Here is a 19520-nt window from a genome sequence, read left to right on the forward strand (position 1 = left end):
CAGCACTTGGGTAGGGGAGGGACACACCTCCCAAAGCTGCGGGAACAGGGGAATGCGGGTGGGGATTGTTCACTTGCCCTAGGATCTCTCTCTGCTGTAAAAGCTGAGCGGCAGAGACCAGGCATGCGCAGCATCTTAGGGCGCATTGTGATGGGAACTGCTTTTCCGAGTCTCTTCACAAAGACTCAAGAGTAACCACTAACCGCCCCTCAAGACCCCTCATCTTTAAGACACAGGTACAAATGTAGAGACAATGCAGCTTTTTAAAAAGAGGAAACTGGTTGCAGCGTGAAAGTCCGGTCCACGTGAGGACTGGTGTATTTTTGTTGATCCCATCTCCCGTGTTGACAAACGCCAGCGCCTAGGCTTTGCAGTCCAGAGCTGCAGTTTGCAGTGGAGCTAAGCGGTGTGCGGCTTTAATTCCACGTCAGATCAACTTTGATCAATATCCCCCTACCGGCCCAATTGGAAGAACCCAATTCACCAGAGCTGAGCCTTTGAGGCTTTTAGCTCTTTTCTTCTTACCCCCTCTTTAGATTCACCATCTTCGGGGGCGGGGGAGCCATTTGGTTTTCTTTATAATTTCTTTCTTATTTCTTTATCTCTATCTCTTGCCTATTTTTTGTTTTTGTTTTCCACTGTTTTGTTTTCACTCCGGTTTTCATTCTCTCTGTCTGTCTCTGTCTCTCTGTGTTTCTGTGTATCTGTCTCTGTCTGTCTCTGTCTCTGTGTCTCTGTCTCTGTGTCTCTGTCTCTGTCTCTGTCTCTCTCTCTCTCTCTCTCTCTCTCTCTCTCTCTCTCTCTCTCTCTCTCTCTCAGAAATCGCTTTGGGGAACCCAGCTTGCAGCCAGTGAACCCGCCTTCCAGATTGGTGTGAAGACAGAAGTGAGGTGGGGAGGGTGGTGGGAAGGGGGTGTGAGAGATCCTGGGAGGGGGGGTAGAGGAAGAGAGGAGAGAGGGAGGGAGGGGAGAGAGAGAGAGAGAGAGAGAGAGAGAGAGAGAGAGAGAGAGAGAGAGAGAGAGAGAGAGAAGAGAGAGAGAGGAAGAGAGAGGGAGAGAAGAGAAGAGGAGGAGGCGGCGGAGGAGGAGGATTAGTGTGGGGTGGAAAGGAAGAGTGAGCGAGCGAGAGCAAGTTGAGGGGAGGGGGTGTAAGAGCCGGCGAATTCTTTTTCTTTTTCTATTATTATTTTGACGACTCCCGAGTTGCGCCCATGCTCTTGTCAGCTTCGTTTTAGGCGTAGCACGGCCAGGCAGAAGAAAATGGGGCAAAGCATGCTCCGGGCGGTCTTCCTTTTAGTCCTGGGGCTTTTGGGTCATTCTCACGGAGGATTCCCCAACACCATCAGCATAGGTAAGCTTTCCAGAGCCAGCCAGGGGGCCCAGGCTCTTCTGCATCTGAAACCCACTGCCCTAATGAGGCTGGGGCTATCCGGTCCTTGTCCTGCATGCTTGGGGACGGTGACTAGAGATGGGGGGACTGAGCAGAGAGATCTTGGGGACCTGAGCCGCAAGGAGCTGACTAGTATGGGGAGCATCCGAGATGAAAGAGGGGGTCTCCTGGGGCTAATGCGGGTGGGTGGCCAGGTTTTCTGAGCTGACCAAGGAGCAAGGGAGTCAAGCTGGAGGTTGGGATGCTGCAAGAGGCTAAGAGTCGTGGCTTTTCAGCTCGCTGTTCTGGACTTTGCCACAGCATGCTTGCAGCCGCTGGAAGTTGTCCCAGGGTGATACTGCCTGTCTGGCCGCGCCAGGACGTATAACCTGGGCCCAGGTCGCCTTGTCCCGCGTCTCTGGCTCCAGTGAGACAGGATAGTGTTAGAGGAGATGGAACGCACTTTGAATCCCCCAGACCAAGGAAGTAGCTGGATGGAGGATGGGGTAGGAAGTGGGGGTGACACAAGGAGTCGGGCAAGCAGGGAAGTCACGCAGACTAGGGATTCATGAATTGCTGCTGTGTCTGTCTGGAGACCAGCTCCAGTTAGCCGGAAGGGAGTTCTCCCCGCCTCTGCCTGTATTTACAAGTAGAGAAGTTAGAATTGTTGCTTTTATTGAACTAACCCCTTGTATTGTCATGGGGGAAGGTGGCTCATGGGGAATGGGTTGGGCCAGCAATGGGAATGAAACTGTTTTTCTTCCCACCCTAACCCTGAACCCCAGGAGGAAAAGAGAACCAGCTGTGGGGATAAGGGTGGGGGTGGGGCTGGAGTCAGGGTTTGGGGGGCAGGTTCTAGCTTAAGAAAGAACCAAGTCCCACTTTCAGTTCCTTCATCCTACCTACACCAGCCCCCCCCCCACCCCCTTTCTCCTTTCTCTTTAGCTTGCTTGGTGTAGAAAATCCAGGTTTTTCACAGTGGAAATCAGAGTTTATAAGTATTGAAAGACACACAGGTTGAAAAATCAGTCCTCAGTTGAGCCGCTCAGTAACACTGAGGGGCCTGGAATCTAATGCTTGCTACTTTCTAACTCATCCTGAAGTGGGGGGACACTAGCCAAATCTTGATTGCCTTTGCTCCTAGGTGGACTTTTCATGAGAAACACGGTGCAGGAGCATAGTGCTTTCCGTTTTGCCGTGCAGTTATACAACACCAACCAGAACACCACTGAGAAGCCCTTCCATTTGAATTACCACGTCGACCACTTGGATTCCTCCAACAGTTTTTCTGTGACTAATGCTTGTAAGTAATCTGCTTGCCTCCCTTTGGGACCTGAGAGGACCTCATTTGCATTTTGTTTGTGATGCTTGGGGGTCTGCGTGTATGTGTGCTGAGGGGTGATTGCCTCAATAAGCAGACTGAGGCCATAGTCAATCCTAGGTTCATGTTGCATAAATCAACCTTGAAGGACCCTGCTGCAGGGCTGAAAGCAGTGGGCAAAACTCTGTGATGAATTATGTTTGATGCAAAACTTTCACTTTCCTCTCTGCTAAACTGGTGTTCCCTCCCCCGCACCCTTTTCTGTTGGGGGAAAAGAAAGAAAGAAAGAAAATAGCCTGGTTGTTCAGGGAAATTTCAAATGGGATTTAAAAAAGAAGCAACAGCAGCTCCTTGATTGAGTCAATGCAGGGCATCCAATACTTAAGTGTTAAAGCTGTGTCTGGTGGTAAGAACTAGCTGGGGTTGATGATTGCCTCACACATAGGAACACATATGAGAACCCTGCAAACAAGTGACCTTGAGCCATGGATCAGGCTGGATTCCCTGGCCTCTTTCTGTCCTCCCAGAGAGCTCTGATAGGAACTGATAAGACTACAAACTGATTGCAAGTGTCGAATGCTTGGCAGCCTGAAAGGAAAAGGGAAGACAGTTCTCAGGTGAATTTTTGGAAAACCAATCCTGTCTGTGCCAGCTCAGGAGTGCACGCATACGCGCAAGCACACACACACACACACACACACACACACACACACACACACACAATTGTTAAGGACAACACGGTTCTTAATTTAGAGCAAAAGGTTGCTTGTGGAGAGAGGCTTGAAGCAGGAACACTGAATACTAAAAGGGGATTTTGTCAGCCCCAAAGTCATTTCTGAAATCCATAGTGGTACCAATGATTTTCTCTTTGCAAAGGGGAGATTTTAACTGGGAAGTGACAGGAACCAAAATGACTACTAGCTTGTCTGGATTTTTGTTTAACTTGAAGGGAATGTTTTGTAAGAAACACCAAGTTCTTCATCTAAGCTTTATTTCACTAAAAGTTTCTCCCAAATGAAGCCAATTAACATAAAGTATGTCTTATTTCCTTGGATGGTGCAGTTTGAAGTCTGAAGTTTCATTCCATTTTGATAAATGGTATTTGCATCTTGGCGAGTTTAACTTTGTATATGACTTTCTTCAAATCCTTCCATCTCAAAAGATATGTAATCCCTAGCAATCCTTAAACAGGTATGCAAGAGCACATTTTCTTTGAATTTAAAGACTTACGCTGAAGGGTAGGGGAAGTAAAGAAGGACTTTCGAAAACATCTGACAATCACCAGCCTTAAGAAAAAAATTAGCTGAAGGTGCCTTTATGAACATGTTCTGAGACACTCTGTATTTGACATTCTTTGGTTTTATAATACTGACAAAAAAGAAATGTAATCATTTTAGTTAAGTGTGAAAGTTACAAAATGTCTGGCTATACTTTGTGTCTTATTTCTGTAATCCCCAGTCTCTCTCCATCATTTACAAGGCATATCTGCTTCTTAATCCTACTGCACTCTGATCACCTCGAGAGACTGAATCTCAAATGCAGTTTCCTAAATATCAATTAGAACAAATTTAAAACCAAATACATGAAACTAACGGGGTATATTATCACTAATGACAAATAATAGTATTTCATCTCCCTTTACTCTCTTTCCACTGATGAACACTGAGCTAAAAGATCTATTTGGCTTCTCAGGAATGATGGATTTCCAAAGCCTTGGGTCCTGTTCTTATGATCAAACTGACACTCACCAGCCAATGGCTATCAGAACTATACCCAAACAACGGTCAGGAAATGAAGTTTGCCACGAGAAAAATCTCAGGTTCATAAACAGGCAATAAGTCATCCATATTGGTGCTGAATTATCTTAATTCCTTACCTTTCAGAACAATAAAGGAACAATGATGGAGAGAAGGAAAAGCAACTGATAAAAATCTCAACTTTAACACACAGCACTCTTACGTACAAGGCTAGGTTATGGTTACACATTTGAGAGTGTGAGAGAAGGGGTTAGACTTAGTAGGCAACAAGACAAACAACCAAAAACAACCTATCTCTTTGGTTATGTCAAATATTCACATTTGCATGCACAACCACACACTACACATGGGAGAATTAGCTAGAAATCAGTGATGTGTACCTAGCTGCCTGTTGCACTCTCCAACTTTACAGCTAGCTCAGAAGACAGAGGAGAAAAGCTGCCATCTTCTGTGGTCCCTGAAACAGTCACAATTGTCTGGAAGTCACAATTGTTGAATGGGAGTCAGATCTCAAAGCTATCTCTTGGCAGCTGCTGCTTGGTGTCTTAGTGTGACATAGTCCAACCATAGCTTCTGAAAACAATGATCCAAGGGGCAGAGAAACCATAGATATGTCTATTGACTCCCCTGTGGCCTTGATTGTTCTTTTTCTTGTGGGAGCACGAATCATATATGTCAAATACAAGCATACAGTTCGAACAGTACTTGAAGCAAGCAAATAACTGCAGATCCAATTATTCTAAGTGATTACCTAATTGTACAGAGGAAACAGGCAACTCCAGCAATATCCTCCGGCCTTCCTAGCTGAGGAAATCTAGGGGAAACCTCACATGAGTCCAAATCTGCTCATCTACTCCTCCTGTCTAGTTAATTGTGGAACTGGGCTGGCAAAAAATAAAGAACTTTGCTTGTTGTCCTGCAGACTTACTGGTTTTAGGTTTCTTTAGAGCTAGAGTTGATCTCATCTCATGATCTTTTCTGGATCTTCAATCACAAGGCAAGCATGTATTTTCTAGGGCACAGGTATGCAGGTAAACAGAAATATGAGGGGTAAACAAGCAGTAATGCCTTCTGTCCATGCCCCTGACCTCTGCTTCCCCTCTGCATTGTCACCTTGCTCCATACAATGGATTCAGAAGTCATTCTTACAATGAATCTGAGGCACCAGCTATTTAAAGACTCTACTAGCAAGCAAGCTTTTTTGCACAAGCCTCAAGAGGTTTGCTTAAGACAGACTCTAACTTCATTCTGTGACTTAAGAGGCCAATAAAAGTCTCCCTGGCTTTGAAAGGTGGTTCAGTTGGGATCTTAGCTCAGAAGAGAATTGAAGTTTCTCAGACAGACCCATCTGATTTAGAGCACATGCTCCCATTTCATAGGAATTAATAGAGTTCACTGCCTTACTTTTCAGTTTAGCTGGGCAAATGCAGAGAGAATGGTGGTGTAACTAAATTGGTTTCAGCATGTACGCCGTAAACATACACAGGCACACACATTATTAGTACATATGAAAAACAATGCACACACATTTTTCAAGTTACAGATCTAAGCATTTAGGGGAAAAAACAAACCTATCTGATCATTGTCTGGCTTAGAAGGGTATGGAAATATCAGGAGGCTGCTGGGTTCCATGGTATGACTTTGCTGTCCTGGTTCCTCAGGAAATACCGCTGATTCCCTTGAAGTCCCCTCCTGTGTCTTGCTGCTGTGCACTTGGAGTGCACTCCACACTACACCGCCCCAGCCTCTGCAGTGTCAGCTCATTAGCACACAGATCTCATATTCCCGCTCCGCACTGTCATTGCAAAAATTGCTGTTGTACACCTTTACAGCCAACAAATGTGCTCGTGGATTACGTACTGTTTGCAAGAAGCAGGGAAAAGGCAAATGTAACCTTAAAGGTTCTTCACCACAGAATTGTGCTCTAAATGCATTGGCTTAAATAAAAATCTGTTGACTGAAGCTCAGCGTTGACGGTGGGACTGAGAGTGAGACTTAGGAGTACAAGCTTTGATGGAGCCCCCTGCAAAATCTCTTTTGTCAGCTAAACCTAACCGACCAACAGCAAAATTTCCTTCTGTTAATTTTGACAAGTGACTTGTAAACTGAGAACTTGCTCCTTTTGTAACTGGACGTGTTTTGCTACCAAGTGTACTTAGCCGAGACAGGCTTCTATCTCTTACCCACAGAGTCACAATCTAATTATCTAATTACTCTAATTGCCAGGAAAGAGCCACTTAACCATTTAGGTCCTTTTGGAAAGGAAATGTCTCTGTTGATCACAAGCTCTGCAATTGGATGGGTTTTGTTTTGGCTTTGTTTGAGCATTTGTCTTTAGCATATAAGCCTAGAAACCAAGCTGAAGAAGCTGAGATCAAGGCTCTTGCCTTCCAATAGAATCTCCTGTCCTAACCATTATCTTCTCTGGCTCCACCTCCCCCATCACTGAAGGATCTTTGCACCTTTGCTGCCCTGCCTCCTCTGCTCTCTGTGCTGGCTAGTCCTCAGGAAGCTCACTGGCTTAACTCTCTTCTCAGTCCTTTTGGCCATCTGGCTTAGCCCACTGAAGTGTGAAGAGGTCACCTCAGTGGTGCCAGTCACAGATTTAAGTCACCTTCTCACAAGGTTTATTATCATCTTTTTCTTAATCTACGATTTGGAATGGAGGAGGGAGGAAGGTGAGGCTGTTCATTTGGGCCATAAAAATAGACGGCAATCAGCAGGCTGTAGAGGTGAGCTTCCTGCAAAGTGTATTACAAGACAGCTTCCTATTGACCTAATAAGTGAAGGGAGGGGGGAAAGGAGAGTTTAGAAAAGAGTAGAAAAAGAATTACTCTGTCATTCTATCTGTGTTTACTGAAAAATGGGCCATGATTTTTCTTTCTACAATTTAAACTTGTTTTCCTCCTAATTGAAACTGGTATTCCTTATCACCTTTCTTTTACCTCAATGGAGGTTGTTTTCTTAATTGTACATCTCCCTCCCTAGTCCCTGAAATTAAGTGAGAAAAGAGGGAGCTGCCTTCATGGTTTGGGTCCCTGCGATATCTTTACATTTCACTGTTGTTGTTGTTTGGTTTTGGTTTTGGTTTTGGTTTTTGGTTTTTGGTTTTTGGTTTTTCGAGACAGGGTTATTCTGTGTAACTTTGCACCTTTCCTGGATCTCACTCTTTAGCCCAGGCTGGCCTCAAACCCATAATGATCTGCCTGGCTCTGCCTCCCAAGTGCTGGGATTAAAGGTGTGCGCCCCCCCCCCCCCCGGGCTAAATTTCATTGTTATAGGTACTCAGAGACTGTTCTATTTTGACAGATTGAAAATAAGCGAAGGTGCTGACATGTGATTGTTTGTCTGCCTTTCTGGACAAGAGATCTCTCACATTTATACAACTGGTTTAAGAATTAAAAGATGACAAAGATTTTAAGAGATGACTAGACAATTAGGAGCTAGAATTCATTACTTTGGAGCAGAGGAATAAATGTCCTTATCCAAATGATTTGCTTTGGGGTTTTTTAGATGAGGACCACAGATATATTTTAAAACTTTCTACCTCCTATGAAGATCAAGAAACCCAGTTTTTTAATCATGTTTTGTATTTTGGTGCTTTTGAGTTTAAGTCGATGAATTGTCCAGGAGAGAGCACCATTAAAACAACCAATGGAAGCAATAGGTGTGTGTACATCGACAGAACGAGGAAGCTGTACATGCACAAAAGCTACTCTCCCTCCTGAAATCTGCTCAGGAAATACCCAGGCTCCAGACACAGAGTTTCAATTAGTCTCAGCATAAACTCTAGAATCAACACAGAGTTAGGGACACTGTCTCCCCAAAGAGTCAAAGCTTAGCAAAAGAGTAATATGGGCAGAGTTTGTCTTTTTCATATTTGTACTCCATTTATCACCATTATTTTCCTTTCTTACTCTGGTGGTTGAGCTTGTGCCTGTTGGCTGGTCTCTGATCACCTACTCATTACTGTCCCATCCACACTGACTTTACATAGGGACTATTTCCTACATCGAGAGTCTAAATCTTTTTCTTCTCCTTCTTTATTACAAAGTCCTTGTTCTTAGTTCATTTTCCTTAAGAACTATATACTACTTTGGGGATACCAGTTTTTTTTCCTGAATACAGCAATATAGCCTAAAGCAGTGGAAGAAAATATTAAAATAATATAATAGAAAGTATTGACTTTAAAACCTAGGACTATAAAAACCATCATATCTCAGTTTCAGGGAAAGGTACTCAAATGGGAGGGTCTTAGGATATGATGCTCAGATTGTTTGTATTCCTAAATGAAAGCCAGCTGCCTTTGGTTATGGAAGTTTTTGGTTTTGGTTTTGGTTTTGTTTTTGTTTTTTAATCAGGCAAAGGATGGCACCTCTGTGCACAACTTGAAAGTCTTTGGGACAGTTTTGGGAAGAAGCCAAGTACATAAGGCTCCATTGTATTGAAGTGGCTGTTGTAATATTTGTGGGCAGTAGCAAGAGATGCACTGTACCAGAGGAAAGTCATAGAAGAGATGAGGATGGTAGGGAAGCTAAGTCTCAAGCAGAAAGTTTCCATTCTTTGGGATAGCATATAGAATTGAATATCAGTGATGGGCAGCACTTGATGCACTCAGAGGCTAGCTGAGATGAGGAAAGATGAGTCTCATGCAGAAAGTTTCCATTCTCTAGAATGGCATATGGAATCCCATGTCAGTGATGGCAGCACTTGACGTACTTGGAACCTAGCTAAGATGCATCTCTTTGTCAGTCCCTCTGGCCTTCTCAATCATACATTCTGGCCCTTCTACCAATGGAAGGAACCACTATACTCTCTTCTGAATTCACACTGCACATTAGAGAGAAAAACAACCTCCTGCTCCATGGTTCCCAACTGCCACTTGCTTTTTAAGCAGTTATCCTCAACACAACAAAAGTCAAAGAAGCATGGATAACACACAAAACACTTGGGTGATGATCCCTCACCATGTGGCACAATTCAGTGCAAAATGACAACTTTCATGTGTACACCATATGCCTGAAGAGCATATTAAAGACTCTGATTTAAAAGTTTGCTATGGGCCCAAGGCTTTTCATTCTAGCAAATTCCCAGGTGATACTAATGCTGATGGTCCTTAAATCACACTTTGAACAAAAAGAGGAGTCCAAAGCTGGGAGACTGTATTCACCAAAGTAACAGCTCTTTCAGGCATAAATTTATCATAAAGATTTGTACACTTTCACTAACTAAACAAAGTTCTATAAGAGCTACATTTGGTTTATTCTGACTCACAGATGTCTCCATCATATTCCCAATAATCTTGTGTCCATTTCACCCAGGTAGGTAGCATGATTAGATGCCCTTTGAGAACATATACTTAGAGTTGGTTTTTGTAAGAATGTAGAGGGTGAGCTACAGGACAGGCTGGGAGAGAATGTAGCACATGAGTCAGGATGACAGTGTCTTAGCTACCTTCCACATCCCAAAGTGCCATGTTTAAAAACTACTTCAAGAGATCTAAAGTTGGTTTGTGGCTCCAACTCTATTTCTACTTAGTTTCTCTGGGTCAAGACATGCTAGAAGAAGGCATGTAACATCAGCTTTTGAGAGGTTTGGCTACTCTTTAAAAGGGTTTTAAACAAAAAGTACAGCACAACGCTACCTTTTTCCAGAAGAGAATGAAAAATTGACTCAATTTTCAAGATACTCAAAGTGAGGGAAGAAGTGTGATGTTGCTTTCCAACATATCTTAGCTGACGACTGATCCAAGGAAGACATTAAAAGAGTATCCAGTGACCTTTGAAGACTGAAACTAATCCAATCCCACCTCAAGATATTGTCACTCAAATAGTCTGCCTTTAGTCATAAATCTTATAAATTCACTTATCTTTGTTATTGCATTGGAACCCTGCACTAAAATGTTAGTGTACTATCTGGAAGGGAATGACCTAAATGATTATTACCCACTGACATTTAAAGCAGAATTATTTATTCAGATTACCAACTATTACCTTGAAGACTCCTCAGAAGGAGATATCCAGGTCAGGTAAGTGACCCAGAATAAGACACCAATCTGCTAAAGGAAGCTGAACAAAGAAGGATAATGGGCATTTAGAAGGTAGTAGGAGACCTTGATGGAAGAAGGGTCAGTGAATTATACACCATCTATTTTTTTCCACATTTGTCCTCCGAAGTAAACTTTGGCCCTTTATTAACTAGGATCTTATCTGTGTTTGACTATTTTAGTGGCTTTGGACCCATGGAGTCACTCCCTTCTAATGTTGTGAGCCTGCTGCCTGTTCTATGCACAATTATTTGTTGCCATGGATAATTGTGATGTTAGGATTTTCTGTAGTTACTGTGGGAAACTTTCAGAAGTAAAATCTGTTTCTAAGGGAAGGTAGTGAGTAGTTTTTTAAGCTGTTAAACATTGCTATGATAAACACACACACACACATAAACACACACACACACACACACACACACACACACTTTCAGTTATCCATGGTTGGCTGATCTGTTGCCAATTACTTACTGCAAGAAAAGCCCATCTTTGCTGTTGCTCTAAATGGTTCAGACAATGGATGAAACAGGTAGAGATCACGACACAGAAAGGTAAGTATATGGATAAAGGTGCTAATATGGTGCTCTCTATGTGGGTGAATTGTAAATTTAGGAGAGAAAGGCTTCTGACATTTGCAGTCAGCCAGAACCTGTTATAGAGCCTCAATTACCCCTTCATCTCATGCAATGTCCAAGGCTACTTGTTGATTAGTTTAAAACAGTGTGTCTTGAATTGGGCCATTTGCATCAGAATCACTAGAAATGCTTATTAAATATGAATTCCTAGTTCATACCCCCATGTATGAATCAGAAAATATATGGTAAGACTATTTAACAAGCTTTGTGGTGATACTAATAACATTCACTCAATTTGAGTATCATATATTTAATAATCCTGAACCATAAACAGAGATATGCAGATTCAGACTGAAATCCATTAAACACCCACTAAGTACTTTCATACAAGTTGTTTCTCTGTGCAGTTGAAGTACTGTAGGCCCATATAATCATTAGCAAATCTGGCTCTCAAGCTGAAAAGCTAAGAGACTAGCTTCCTAGTCCCTGGAGCAAATAAAGCAACAACTCTGAGATAGTAAGTAGAAACAAGGGAATGTTTTTCATTTTTACAGTACATCTTCTCATCTTTGCTTGTTAGCCAATGATGGTTCCTTAACCATGCTATAAACTAGATGTCATGGCAAATGTCAGTCCATTTATTAAAATGGATATGTTGTAATCATTTACTGTAGCATTCATTGTGGTCTTCCTTCCTACATTTGTTATCAACAAATTTAAAACCAGAGCTTAAATAATAACTACCAGTCATTGATGCTCTACCACATGAAAAGCATCGTCCAAGGAATTTTATATGTTATATCTCAAGGAATCGTTACATTTCCAGAAGTGAGGCACTCTCACCCCAATTTTATACAAAATAGAAATCAGAAGTGATTCAAAATTCATAAGCATCTAGCTCAAGGTTACACAGCTGGCTACATGGTAGCACCAAGAGAATTTTCTGCCTCTAGAGACTTACTCAATTTCAAATGGAGTTGAAATCGTAAATGATTACAAGAGCCAAACACATCATGTAACTAGGGCATTAGACAGTCATGTTTAATAAGGAATAGTAAAGCCTTTGACGATTTCCATGTTCTATACCCCTATTTGCACAACCAATTCCATTTTTAACCCACCATGAAAGAAACAAGATACCTTCAGTAGTACTTAAGATGACTGGATGAGAAAGGTGTGTATGTTCCTGACATATATGCCACAATATGTGGTATACTCCATTTAGCAGCTAATTACTGGTTTGGAGAAAATTGTTAACTGGCCATTATAACTAGTGAGAAAAGCAGAGAGAAAAGAGAAAAGCTGTACACAGAGTGTAACAAACCCCATTTTCCCTCTCTTCTTAGCAAAACATTAAGGTATATTATCATAACTCAACTATCTGTCTCTTTAACACGTATAAGTAATCTTACATACACAACACTTTATACAGTTCTTTCCATAGCTAAATGTCACCTCAAATCTAACCTTCCATCATGAAATGGTGAGGTGTGTAGAAAGGACAGAATTCTGGCATGGGGTCATTGAGATATATTTGTCAGATCAGAAGAGGGCTTGCTTTGTAGAAATTTCTAGGCTTCTCATATATACTTCCCACAAGTTGTAGACATTCTATCAGTTAAGAATCTCTGGAGAATCACCTAGGGTGAGTCCTCTCCTATATTTCAAGAGAGGCTTATTGTCTTTAAGTCAATGTCCAAAATGGACATATATCCTTATTCCTTTGGAGTTTCAGACCAACATAAGCCACCTTGGTCATGCCCTATCATTAGGCACTGCTTGTAGGCTAGTAATAGCCTGCCATAGTAAGAGTGAAAGGGATATGTGTTCTCATTATAACCCCATTACCAGAAATAACAACAGGACACATATAAAATACTGTTTCTCATTAAAATACAGTAAATAAGTAAACAATTTGGTATCCTTTTCTTGGACTCAGTCAAGTTCAGTTCCTTGTCAGTTTAGGTGCTCCAACAGTAGGCTGTGTGTTGGTGCTCTTGAGGGGACAAGACATCTAGTGGCAAGATTCAGCTAACCAAGAATTCCTATCAATAGTTTCTTTCTTTTAGGTTGAAAATCATAATTTTTGACACATGTGTAGCCAACCAACAAATACTTAATCACCAATGGGAAATTTAACAAACAAAGCCTTTGTTGTTAATTGGAGATAAATGTCTGGGTGCCTACAGAACCAGTTCTTGATTAGAAGAGATGCACTGTACCAGAGGAAAGTCATAGAAGAGATGAGGATGGTAGGGAAGCTAAGTCTCAAGCAGAAAGTTTCCATTCTTTGGGATAGCATATAGAATTGAATATCAGTGATGGGCAGCACTTGATGCACTCAGAGGCTAGCTGAGATGAGGAAAGATGAGTCTCATGCAGAAAGTTTCCATTCTCTAGAATGGCATATGGAATCCCATGTCAGTGATGGCAGCACTTGACGTACTTGGAACCTAGCTAAGATGCATCTCTTTGTCAGTCCCTCTGGCCTTCTCAATCATACATTCTGGCCCTTCTACCAATGGAAGGAACCACTATACTCTCTTCTGAATTCACACTGCACATTAGAGAGAAAAACAACCTCCTGCTCCATGGTTCCCAACTGCCACTTGCTTTTTAAGCAGTTATCCTCAACACAACAAAAGTCAAAGAAGCATGGATAACACACAAAACACTTGGGTGATGATCCCTCACCATGTGGCACAATTCAGTGCAAAATGACAACTTTCATGTGTACACCATATGCCTGAAGAGCATATTAAAGACTCTGATGTGTTTCTCAGTAAAAGTATGCCTGGAGTCTGAACTAAGACCAACTTCCCACATATACCACAATACAATTTACTTTGAAGTCATAAAGTAAATTACAGAAAAAGGAACACTTTCAATCCCATGTTTCTACTGCTTTGGGAAACAATAAAAGGGGAGCAGAGGTTTGTGAGAGTGAGTATAGGACCGGGAGTTAAGACAGATAGCCAGTTCTAGTCTTGGATCTGACATCAACGTCCTCATTCACTATGGGCCTGCCTCTGTATCTCTGGTTCTAGTTTCTGTAATTATTGAAGTAGAGAGGTCCTTTTGGATGGTATCTGAGACTTTTATCATTGATAGCCTATTACTAGGTCTTATCAGCTCTCTTCATTTCTAATTGAGAAAATAACATCCAAATGGAATTCCTCAACATTTTCTGTATCTAGAAAGTTCCATACATGTTTATTGACCTTGCCCACACTGTTAGGTTCCATAACCAAATTATCAGATCATAAAACTAGTGGATAGTGTTTCTAGCTATTTATCACTTACTTAGCTTTGCCCACCTCAATCTCTTTCACTTATTAATTATGAAACACTGAGTAAGTTATTTTACTTCACTATGCCTTTGGGAAGTTGGAGTGGTAGCATGTATACTGTTTGGCTATTCTCTCTCTTCCTTTCTCTCTCTCTCTCTCTCTCTCTCTCTCTCTCTCTCTCTCTCTCTCTCACACACACACACACACACACACACACACACACACACACAATGTAAGTGGGAAAAATAATAACCCTTTTAGGGTTGCTGGGAGTTTGAAATGAAATCACAAATTCATATAAAACATGTATGATAGTGTCCAGCACTCACTGGCCATTATTGTTAATATCATCATTAATTCAAGATTATTTTGAGCTTTTTGTCCTAAAAACAGAAACCTAGTTTCATTTGAAAACTGCAATCACTTGTCACTTCCGAACCCAGATTTCCTTCCTGAACAGCTGTTCTCTGAGCCTTTCTACAGTTCTAAGTTCTTCCTCAAACCAAAGATTGTTTTTTCTGCCAAGAAACCCATCACAACACCTCCTCTTATTTCCAGCCCACCAACCTAACCTCAAACATCTCTCACCCATGAATCCAAGTTTGCACATCCAGTTTAACTCTTGGCAGCAAAGCTACCCAGACACTTCATCATCAAGAAACTGAGTTGCATATCTCTGCATAACCTAAGGCAAAATTGCAAAGGAAGACCTATGGTCTCATCTCCCAAAGAAACTATTTTTTTTTCTAATTCAAGATGCTTTTAATCACAAACTGCATCATCTTTATGATGCGGTGTGTGTGTGTGTGTGTGTGTGTGTGTGTGTGTGTGTGTGAGAGAGAGAGAGAGAGAGAGAGAGAGAGAGAGAGAGAGAGAGAGAGAGAAGAGAGAAGGGAGGAGAGAGGAGAGAGAGAAATTAATTAGTCAACAGTATACATGCTACCATTCCAACTTCCCAAAGGCTCAAAATGGACCTATTTTTCCTATAAAAATGATTCAAAAGAAACACTGACCAAGTACCCAATGGATTGGCTCTGTAGGCAGGGCCTAGAACTTCTCTAGAAATGGGACTGCCCACTGAGGAGCATCAAGAAAAGCATCAAAAAGCTGCTTATAGGCCACCTGGGCATTGCATTAGTGAATGAACTTTCTTCCTGGGCCCAAATCAAGAGCCTGAGGAACCGAAGAGAAAAATACTCCAAGCATTCTCTTCCTTGATAGGCGCTACCCTGCACACAATCATTCCTCAAACATCTTCTCTCAGTTCTTTTTACCTGTTGGTACCACTAAGCCCTTGGTAACTCTTTTAATGCTTTGTCCTAACAATGGTGAAAGCAAAACAGAAGGCCACTTTGGCCATATTTCTGATTCTGTGCAACTCCTCTAGTATACCAGAGTTGAGTCCTCTTTTTGGAATCAGTATTAGTGTTGTTCTTTGGCCTCTTGGTTACTGCCAGAACCAACTCACTGTCCTTGATTCTTCCTTCAATAGCCTATAGACATATAGGGACACAAGGACATTTAAACAATGGGGAAAGCAGAGCTGCAATTCCCCCAGGATAAAGGGGACCTGGAACTGTTCATTTTTTTTATACCATTCACTCCTGGTTCTTGTATTTTCCTCCGTTACACTTTGGGGCAAAGGATTGTTGCTTAACCCTTCCTTAGTGGAAGACTGTTTCTCATATTCCATATGGGAGCACTTAAAGGACAAGAGTAGCTCTGAAGTGGAGTCTAAGAATTTGAATCTTGGTTCTCCTATTAGCAGTGGCCTGACCTTGGATAAATTGCTTAACACCCCTGAGCCTCACTTTCCCATCTGTGAAATAAGGATGAATATAGCAGTAACTATGTTATACAGATGCTATGAATATTAAGGAAGATCATTCATGCATAACATTTATCATGTGTGGCATGTAGTAAGTGTTGAGTAAAATGGTATCTACTATTAACACAGAATAGTGAGGTGCTTAAAAACAAAGACTTCAAAATTAAAGGATTGAGGAAGGATTTTTCCCCTGTCTCTAGCCATTCTCCAAGCCTTACATAGCAGCTCATATCCCCTGGGATTCTATAGCTGAGAACAAGCTGGATGGGACAAACTTTGAATACTGAGCATGCTACTTTGAGTATAAGCAACTTGGTTTGAGAGTAAAAAGGCAGAGGAAGACTTTCTGTGATACATCAGAAACTCATCCTATATTCACTACTAGGCCTTAACCATTGAACAATTGAGTGGAATGCCTTAGGATGTAATCCTTCCTTATTTACTGTCTCAGAATTGGGTATGATTTTATTACTGTCCATGCTGATTTGGATAAAGGCTCAAGCTGCTTTGGATAAAGCAGCATGGAATGTGGCATGATAACATTGGCACTTGCTGGATTAAAGAAAAGAACAAACTTTCTTCCAATATAAAATCTGTTTTGTTTTAATAGAAAAAGCAAACCCCAGAACCTTCACACAATCTGGCAAAAAATGTACTACCAACTGAGCTTTCTCAGGCACAATTTTTGTAAATGCTTTAGTTTCAGGTGATATGTGCAAGATGGATGTTTAGAGCATTGCCTTTTGAGTGGATGGCTTTTTCTCTTTTTGATGGGACTTGCTTGAGTCAAACTGGAAATAGCAAAAGAAGGCGATATGGAAAAGGTTAACAGAGAAATTTTGCTAGCATGACTTTTTCCACATTTCAGTCCCCTTCTCTGCAGAGCAAAGGTTAACTAATTCCATAGGCAGAGAGTCACTAGAGAGGATGGTTCTGAGGACCACCAGACAATGCAGGCAGCTGAGAAAAAGCTGTCCTCTACCTTCCTGTCATCAGGCCTTGGTCTACCAGCAGGCTGTCTCCATCAGGCTGAAACCTGGGTGATGACCAAGAGCAATGTGGTTGTTTTCTTTCATGTCCCAAGATATTCATGTTCCACCAGCTTCATCTCCTCTTCTCATTATTACACAAGCCTGCTGCTGTTTTTCTTGTAGATTTTTTAAACATGGTTTTCAGAAAAGGGAACTCGAGAGTTCAATAACTAAGTGACTACCCCAAGGTCCCACGGCTAATAGCAGAAATGCGATTGCAGTCTGGCTCCCAACTCTTGGCACTTCAGTAAGATGTCTTCTTAATGTAGCTCTTCCTCTCTTAGCTTTCACTGCTGCACAGTGACAATCTGTACAAAAATGACAACCCTGTCTGTTTTAAATAGGTGCTAGGAAGGAAAAATAAATCCGCAGCAAGTCAATTAGAAATGCAGTAAAACTCGAGTTTCAGGGGCCATGGTTCATGATCTCTTTCATTTAGTACCCCGAGTGTTAACTTGTCAGCATTACTACCCTTTGATTTATAGTCAAGAGAGAGCAAAACAAAGGCTAAAGGTGTGGAGTCCGTTTACCCATCACATAATTTTGGAGCTATATCAAGTACTTCTAGTTCAACTACCTCATTTTGTAGATGAGAAAGTGAGGACAAAAAAGAAAGACATTTGCCAAAGATGATGCAACTCCCCAGTGGCAGAAGCAAGATGAGAATATGGACTTCTCAGTGTGGTCTCTCACACCATAGTTTGCAACCTTCCCACTGGAAATCTATATTAAAGCAAAACTGTACAGCCTATTACTTTTTAAAAAAAAATTTGGTATCTTGTTTTCTTGAATTATGTCACATTTATAAGTTATAGTACCCCAAACTAATTTTCAAATGTAATCAACCTTTTAGTGATTATAGAAATTAAATGTCAAATTAATTCATGATCAGTGTTTTCAAAAATACTTCAGAACTATAGATGAATAAAATTAGCTTCACAGAGCAAAAATCAAGCCTGGGGATGTAGCACAGTGATAGAGCATTTACCTATCAAGGGCAAAGCCCTGCTATATCCCCAGCTGAAAAGGAAGAGGAAGGAAAGGGAAGGGGGAGGAAGGGAGGGAAGGAAAAAACCTTGACTTTTATCGAATTCGGGGGGTTCATATCTTTAGTCTATTGGTGAGATTTTTCTAGACCTCTCACATTTAAAAATGATCAATTACTATTTATACTTATTATACCACAGTTATTTTATTACATATTTGTGATACATAAAATAACTACCCTATATGGAGTTATACATATAACACTACTACCAGATTTTATGCATTCTCAGTTCACAGAAGTTTACAATTATGCACCAATTTGTCATAACATCAATATTCTAGCTCAGGTTTGAAGACATAGTAAACATATAATTAATAGTAACTTATTCTTTCTGCAAGCATCACTGTTCTCCCACCAGCCAGAGCAGAAAAAGAAAGTGGAGTGGCACGTGCCTATAACCCTAGCACTTAAGAAGACTGAGGCAGAAGGATTGTTGAAGTCAGTCTAGGATCTGCAACAAGACATGCCTCAGAAAAGGAAGAGAGAAGCTATACCTATTTTACCCCAACAATGCAGCTATCTCAGCAGAATCCCAATAATGATGACACCAATAGGCATGCTGTCATGGAAAGGAAGAGTCTCACAAGGTTCCACCAGTGCTGAGACAGGGAGAATTGGTCTAGTCTTCCCCAGGAATGAGCCCCTTTATACGTTATCCAATACCAAGTGTTCAGCCCTCAATTTATATACATGCTGTCTTGGTCAGGGTTGCTGTTGCTGGAATAAAACACCATTAACAAAAAGCAAGTTGGGGAGTAAAAGGAAAAGAGTTTATCACTGTTCATCATGGCAGGAATCTGGAGGCAGGAGCTGATGCAGAGGCCATGGAGGGCTGCTGCTTACATGCTTGCTCAACATGGCTTGCTCAGCCTGCTTTCTTATAGACTCCAGAACTGCCACCCCACATGACACTACTCACAATGGACACCCTCCCACAGCAATCTTAAGAAGATGCCTTACAGACTTGCCTACTGCCTATTCTTACGAAAGTATTTTCTTAATTGAGGCTACTTCCTCTCAGATGACTTTAGCTTGTGTCAAGTTGACATAAGACTATCCAGCACACACACAAATAACATTATATGGACTCAGCATGTTGTGTTTATATATTTATGAATATGTGTTTATGCAACAATAATAACTAAAGAGAAATAGGTCATGAATTTGAGGGGGAACAAGGGGATTATGGGAGGGGTTGGGTAGAAAGGAATAAATAATATAATTATATTTTAGTTAAAAATAAGAAAAAACAAAA

At 41.4% G+C, this 19520-nt stretch overlaps 1 protein-coding gene across 5 annotated transcripts in view; it reads left to right on the plus strand.

Annotated features, from left to right (window-relative positions):
- The first annotated feature begins 473 nt into the window (after positions 1–473).
- Gria3 (glutamate ionotropic receptor AMPA type subunit 3) overlaps positions 474–19520 on the plus strand; it is a 277058-nt gene continuing 258011 nt past the window's right edge. For 4 of the 5 annotated variants that reach the window (XR_004943712.1, XM_036175083.1, XM_036175084.1 and 1 more), the window contains exons 1-2: positions 974–1351; positions 2514–2672. Coding sequence is in view for 4 of the 5 variants with exons in the window: in XM_036175083.1 (XP_036030976.1) it covers positions 1261–1351; positions 2514–2672 (250 nt within the window). In the remaining variant the exon portion in view is untranslated. Of the gene's footprint in view, positions 891–973; positions 1352–2513; positions 2673–19520 lie in introns of those variants that run through there. The other variant, XM_036175082.1, reaches the window with a different exon arrangement.

The sequence above is a fragment of the Onychomys torridus genome, chromosome X (genome assembly GCF_903995425.1).
Source record: "Onychomys torridus chromosome X, mOncTor1.1, whole genome shotgun sequence".
Taxonomy (NCBI): Eukaryota; Metazoa; Chordata; class Mammalia; order Rodentia; family Cricetidae; genus Onychomys; species Onychomys torridus.